This window comes from Saccostrea cucullata, unplaced genomic scaffold (assembly GCF_032062105.1).
Source record: "Saccostrea cucullata isolate Sc308-1 unplaced genomic scaffold, CSIRO_AGI_Scuc_v1 ctg624, whole genome shotgun sequence".
NCBI lineage: Eukaryota > Metazoa > Mollusca > Bivalvia > Ostreida > Ostreidae > Saccostrea > Saccostrea cuccullata.
In genome coordinates, this window is record NW_026922884.1 from 192907 (window position 1) to 199394 (window position 6488).

A 6488-nucleotide genomic window follows, 5' to 3' on the forward strand; every position below is an offset into this window, starting at 1 on the left:
CAATCAATTGAATGCTATCAAATATTTTCTGAAGGTAGAGATGTATGTCCTTCAAAAATTAACTATGAAAATTATTCACCCGAGATGGTACCGATACCGAAAAATTCATGGCCTGGCTCATGGACTACCGGGTATTTCGCAGTGTTGTTTGACAAACAATTAATGTCCGTCCTTCTATTACACTTTTAACCAAACTTTCGACAACACATCCTTGAGTAAAGGGGATTCTGCATTGGGGCTTTTTTTCTCAAGAACCACTATGCCAGAAAAGCCCAATCTTGCGTGTAAGCTTTGTTGGGTAGTGTAGATTATAAATTATTCAAATCATGGTGAACTGCAGGCTCTTTGGTTGAAAAAAATTCCGACAGGTTTGCTTCGTAGTATAAGTTAATCAACAGAATTTTTAAGATATCCCTTCTTCTTTCTTGTACAGGAATGTTACAAAACCTAGTATTGTTCATTCTCAAAATAATTCTTTTTCAGATATTACATATATAATACATCCTTCTTTCTTTTTCTTTAATGTAAGAACGGCAACTCTTATAAATATCTATGTACACATTCCATATTTTAGAACACAGTACACTTGACCAACCGTGCTTACATTCAATCATTCCTATTGGATGATTTAACTAATGGAATTGAAAACTGACCCAAGAGATAGTTTTCAGAAAATTTATTATAAAAGAAAAATTGAAAAAAAAATGTAAAAAATTTAAATATATTAGTATTTAGTTCTTTTTCGGCTTGGGTGTATCGTATCTGCTCTTGCTTCTGTAGAAGAGTAAAAATGGAATGGTGAGAGATGGCAGGGTCATGATGGCAAAAACCAACCAATCCAACTGAAAAAAAAAAATTCAAAATTTTAAACATTTTCTAAAGCACCAGAGTACTGTTGATATGTACAACTTTTCATGTAATGCCTCCTACAGAAAAAAATCACTGGCTTTACTAACTTTACAGTATCATTCTGCTCTGTTTAAGAGAAATGATAAGAAATGATAAGAAAATGAGCTAACAGAGACTTATAATTGAAATGTTTTTTGGACAATTTCTTTGGTATCTTTTTGTTTGACTTTCCCCTTCTTTGTCATATAAGGGTGGCTTTTTCAAAAGTTTAGATACAGAAGAAATTGATGATACACATGTAAATATTTAACTTACATATACATTTATTATTGAAAATAGCTAAATACAGAAGTATTTTTTTAATTATTAATCTATTCATTTCTTATCCAAACTTATGGTCATTTTTAATATATCCTTTTTTATAATTTACAGTGTTCATTTGGTTTCTTTCCAGTGTTTTATTTTACAAATTTTATAATAAAATTGAATTATTTTTTCAAAACAGTTTGTTTGATGTTTTAGTTAAATTCCAGTTCAATATAATTACATATTCTAGTTTTAGTGCATTAAATACATTTTTGTATTTTAGTTTAATGACATTAGATTTTAGTTAAGTTGCATAAATTCTAGTTAATGAAATTGTATATTTTAATAAAATGATTATACATGTACATGTAAATTCTAGATTAAAAACATTATTAATCAGGGGAAGATGAGTACAATCCAGTACTTACAACATGAGGGGAGAATTTCCTGTCAAAGTCTTTGCTGCCAACAATGCCACCCTCTCCTGGGGCGCTTGTAAATCCAATCTAAAATCAAATCAATAACATATTACTGTGTTTTGAAACACATATAAATATAATAAACATTACCAAATTGCATCAATATGAAATCAGACACTTTCACCCTTTACATATAATGTACTTCAATTTCTGTATCTTAATTCTACATTAAATCTAGATATAAACACAGTTATTTTTTTTAGTCTGTGTCGAAAATTTTCCATAACTAGCACAGTTGGGCAGTGGCAAAATGACACCTTTCTAAAGCATAAGCACTTCTGGTCTCTGACCAGTGGAGCATAAAAGGAATCAATCAATCAATTACGGTAAATATTACATGTAGTTCAAAATTTAGACATCAACAGATCACTTCTAACTAACACATTCAATGCATCGAAGAATGCAAAAAGGTGGATGCAAGAGGATGGAAATAAACAGTACTGTTATTTAAAAAAAAAAGATGTAGAAGTGTTTAAAAAATCTTCTGAGAGAATAAAGGCAAAAAACAATTTTTTTTTCAGGAAAATCTGACAATTTTATCAATCTAATAACAGGATACAAAATCTTTGTGCCAGTGTGCCACAATTCTATCATCAATTTATTTTTCATTATTCAAATATACACAGTTCTTCAAGAGTACATACCACTTCTGTTGCCGCATTTTCGGTGGGTTTGTAAGAGACCTCGGCTGCAGTAAAGTTGAAGTAGCCAAACTGTAATGGACGGAGAACAACGGCATGGGACACGTTAGTGCCACTAAGGACATTAAGGAATAAACAGTGCTTTCTTCAAGACAAGTTCCTAGCATTATTGATTAAGTTTATTGAAATACAATGTACTCTTTTGTACTCAAAAATTGGGGGGGGGGAGGAAATATACACACAGACACAATAATCACACCTGACCAACCAAAATTTTTTTTTTATCTTACTTTTAAGATGGCCTAAAATCTGTAACAATTGTTCTGAAATAAAAATACCCAATATCAAAATAAACTTGAAGCAGACTACACATCTTAAACAACTGTTGCAATATATTACATGTTTAATATACTACTATTCTTCTGAACTGATTTTACAAATGTGATACAGCAAATCACTTTTTATTTGCGAGAACTTTATTTTCACATACTAGTAAGTAATTTAGCAAGACAATGTGCTTACGAAAATTTCATTCTTGCATAAATTAGTACTGGTATTCCTAAATATAGGACAGCAATAACCACAAATCGTGAATATTTTGTCTTCCTTATTAAGAGTAAATAACCTAAAAAATAATGAAAATTTGGTGATCTCAGTGCTCTAACTGGCAACTAATTTAGTCGCCATGGTGCCTAAAAATTTTCATTGGAGGCTAATAATTCTCTATAACTTACCAAATTGACCACCAGTTAAAATTACTGTAAGTTGGCGATCATCAAATTCTGAAACTATAAATTATTTTAACATTTTTTTTTTCTGAAGAGAAGAAAAGAATCTTTATGATTGCAATAGACCCCCTCCCCTTCCTGGGATTGACCCAGTCAGTCCGCATACATATTAACTAGCACCTAAGAAAAATTTGTCCGGTGACTAAAAATTTGCATTGGCGACTTATCTTTTTTTTAATTAGGAGCCAGATAGCGTGGAATTCTAAAGGTCACTTTGAGAGCTAGATCTACAGTACTTGGATTTGAAGTTATATTTACATGTAATAATTCAGAAGACCTTTGATAAAATTTAAAGAATAAATAATACACCTTTATTTCATTGCACTGAGAATAATAATCGTTTCTAGCTCAGAAAATTTTCAAAAATTGTTACAAAAGGATACGGTGCTATTCTTTCCCATTTCACTTTTAAGTTGCCTTTGACAACCTCAAAGTCTTGTTCAGGGAAACCCTCCTCTTTTAAGTTAACATTCAGAGCAGCACTGAAAAACAATACAAAATAATGTGATTTGTCAGTAGTTAAAACACCATGCATACAATTTTATATCAAAATTTAATCATCTACATAACATGTGTCCATAGGCTACAATATGTATTTGCACAATAAGCACTGCCAAAGTTTTTTTTTTTTAGGCAAATTGCATACAGTATGAAGGAAGTTGCAAAAATTTTTGCCCTTGGCCTACTGTGTGACAATTTTAGGAATTACAAGCTTTAAAAATGGAGATATATTTCTTGCACATGTTCATTTCCATTACAATTTAACAAGAGACATGACTTAATATTACTTTTAAAATATTTAGAACAGCTTACCTTCCCCCAATATTATAGATGGTATATTCTACAGTTAAATCTCTGCCTTCCACTAGATACTGGTTTAAAACAGTTTTAGAGGCCAAAAGTCTTGCAACATTGTCTTCTTCTGATAAACTGTTACCAGCAAAACTGATCAGCACAGCTATAATCCACAACTTCATCTGCCAAACAAAAAAGTTTATGTTACCAAATATCATTTTCTACCAGCCCAAAAGTTCAAGCTTGAAATGGCTCATACAGATAATGTACATATAGAATATTTTAGTTTACATTAATTTATATGTTTAAACAGTAAGCATAATGCAGTAATGGATTCTGATGCAGGGTGGAGGGGGTTGTTGTCAATATATGATACATCAATAAATAAAATAAAGTACAATATTTTTTTTGCTTGATAGTTTTAAGATATATGTTTAAGATTAAATTTTTATGTATACATGTATAATTATATGGGTGTTTGATTTTTAAAGTTTTGAAACTATGGATTCATCATTAAAAGCACACTGCAGACATATTAGTTTGATCAAATCCGTTTGATCAATGATTTGTAAGAAGAAAAATTTCAAAGATTTGTGGAACCATTGATCTCATGTTAGTATTTCTGATTTCTCCTTTTTTATCATGTTTATTAACTGTGCTTCTTTGGGAAAGATAATTATGAAAAGTAAAACATTCCAGACTTGTCGAAATCCATCGGTCCTGTCGGCAAGGCCGGTAAAAATTTGTCTGGACCGATAACATTTAAGAAAACATCAGTCCAGATGACCGTCTGAAAAATACTTGAGCGTAAAGCAAATTTAATAAAGGTCGGGATCGGGATGCATAGTTAAAGGTCACAGACACAGAAAAAATGGCCGCATACGCAGCGTGTTGATGACAGCCAAGTAAATTTTTTATAACAAAGTCATAAAACATGTTATTTATGTCTATGTTAAAGACTCTCTATCCCAAGAAAGGAAACTTGTTAGATTGAAGGCTATTGAAAATAATAAGGGGCATTTTGGTGCTGTTATTCATTTGACTTTCTCAGCGTCAAAATAAGGTACAAGCATCTGGTCTGACAAAAGTTTGACTGGTCTGACAGAACATTCAACTTTGTCAGACCAAATGTCTGACAGCGATTAAAAAATTTCGACAAGTCTGACATTCTCAATACTCAATACTTTGTTCAGTTAAATGAAAAGATTTTACTTTATAATCCTTGTTAAAGTCAAACGTGTTTTGATTTTAATTAAATGTTCAAGATGTGAGCTTTGCCAAATTGGGGAAAAAAGTAAACAATATGGTTAGCCATGTGAGAAATTGTGAGATTTCAGAGTTCAAAATCTCTGTTTTTTATACAAGGTAGAAAGTATGTCCACCAAAAATAAATACACGTATACATTTTCACCTGTAACCTTTTATAAACAATACAGAAACAAATATTGCAGAACAAATGCACATTTAAAATATGCAAGAAAAAATTACAAATACATCTTTAACACCGCAAGTGCACTCGTCTTAAAAAACGATGAAATTCAATTCAATCACACCTGATTAAATTATCTGGCTTAGAATCCTTTCATTCATTTTCTTTATAAAAGGAACATTTAGAATATTAAAATGAAAATAATGAACGCCACGTATGCTGCCAGGAGCTAGGCTGAAGCCTATAGAGTTTACAATATTCAAACTACAGACTCGTGTAATTGATATACTAATTCAACTGTAGTGTTCATATTTAAGATTTTTAACGGATTATGTCAGAAATTCAACAAACTGAAACATCACCATTCAGAAACTGTACCTTTCTTTCAGCACTCCTCAAGCCGGTGTCCGTAGGGGGAAGTAATCAACGTGGCGGTGTAGAAATTTTGTAACTCCGATCCCGATGAAAAGTCCGTTTGACGGAAATCTATGGAACGCCGTCACTGCCTTATAGCAGAACACTACTATTGCATTGTGTCAACCTTCCATTACATTATGTCAACTCTTTATGACATTAACCCACACTACTATTGCATTGTGTCAACAATCCATTACATTATGTCAACTCTTTATGACATTAACCCACATTACTATTGCATTGTGTCAACCGTCCATTACCACCCCTACTAATGTGTTCGGAACCTTTTATTTTTCGGTGTTCTGCAAATTATAAAACCCGATGAGTTCAGAGTAGCTCTGGCAGTGGCTCTGGCGAGAGTTAGCGAGACTTCAGCGAGATATGGTAAATTATTCACGGAAATGTGGCTAGGAAGTGACTAGCATGTGGAGGCATGGTAAACAGAAAAGTTATGTTGCGTTTCAGTTTTCACCACCCTAGAATCAGCTAATAATGTTTGTAGAAATGTAGTTCAATCAATCGATCTCTCTTACATTCATCATGTTCAAACTTAAATATTATTATTAAGTATTCTCTATAATACAGTTTTCTGCAGTCATGAATCAAAACTTCTTTTTGGACAAATATTTTTGCATGGGAACAGGGACTATATTTTTTGGCGTCAGATTAGCAAATGAGGCACCAGCATGACTTTAACTGACCAATCAGCTGAATTAGTATTGCATTGTGGGCTACTACGAATACTACAGGAATTTTACGCTTGAAAAAAAGGAAAATCGAATGG

The 6488-nt window shown here is 32.1% G+C and overlaps 1 protein-coding gene across 1 annotated transcript; it reads right to left on the reverse strand.

Annotated features, from left to right (window-relative positions):
• Positions 1 to 661: 661 nt before the first annotated feature.
• Positions 662 to 5774, reverse strand: LOC134262681 (translocon-associated protein subunit beta-like). The gene is made up of 6 exons (XM_062745048.1): positions 5666 to 5774; positions 3877 to 4040; positions 3447 to 3545; positions 2279 to 2390; positions 1584 to 1661; positions 662 to 842 (listed from the first exon to the last, which is right to left on the reverse strand). Exons 2-6 carry the CDS (start codon positions 4038 to 4040, stop codon positions 732 to 734), a joined length of 564 nt encoding a protein of 187 aa, XP_062601032.1. The 5' UTR covers positions 5666 to 5774; the 3' UTR covers positions 662 to 731.
• Between the last annotated feature and the right edge of the window lie 714 nt (positions 5775 to 6488).

Bases quoted from the DNA above. Each gene is read 5' to 3' on its own strand.
- LOC134262681 (XM_062745048.1), bottom strand. From the start codon at position 4,040: ATGAAGTTGTGGATTATAGCTGTGCTGATCAGTTTTGCTGGTAACAGT. The intron at 3,546-3,876 runs GTAAGCTGTTCT...ATTGTTTTTCAG, and splicing joins ATCTATAATATTGGGGGAAG to TGCTGCTCTGAATGTTAACT. The intron at 1,662-2,278 runs GTATGTACTCTT...ATTTGATTTTAG, and splicing joins AAAATGCGGCAACAGAAGTG to ATTGGATTTACAAGCGCCCC.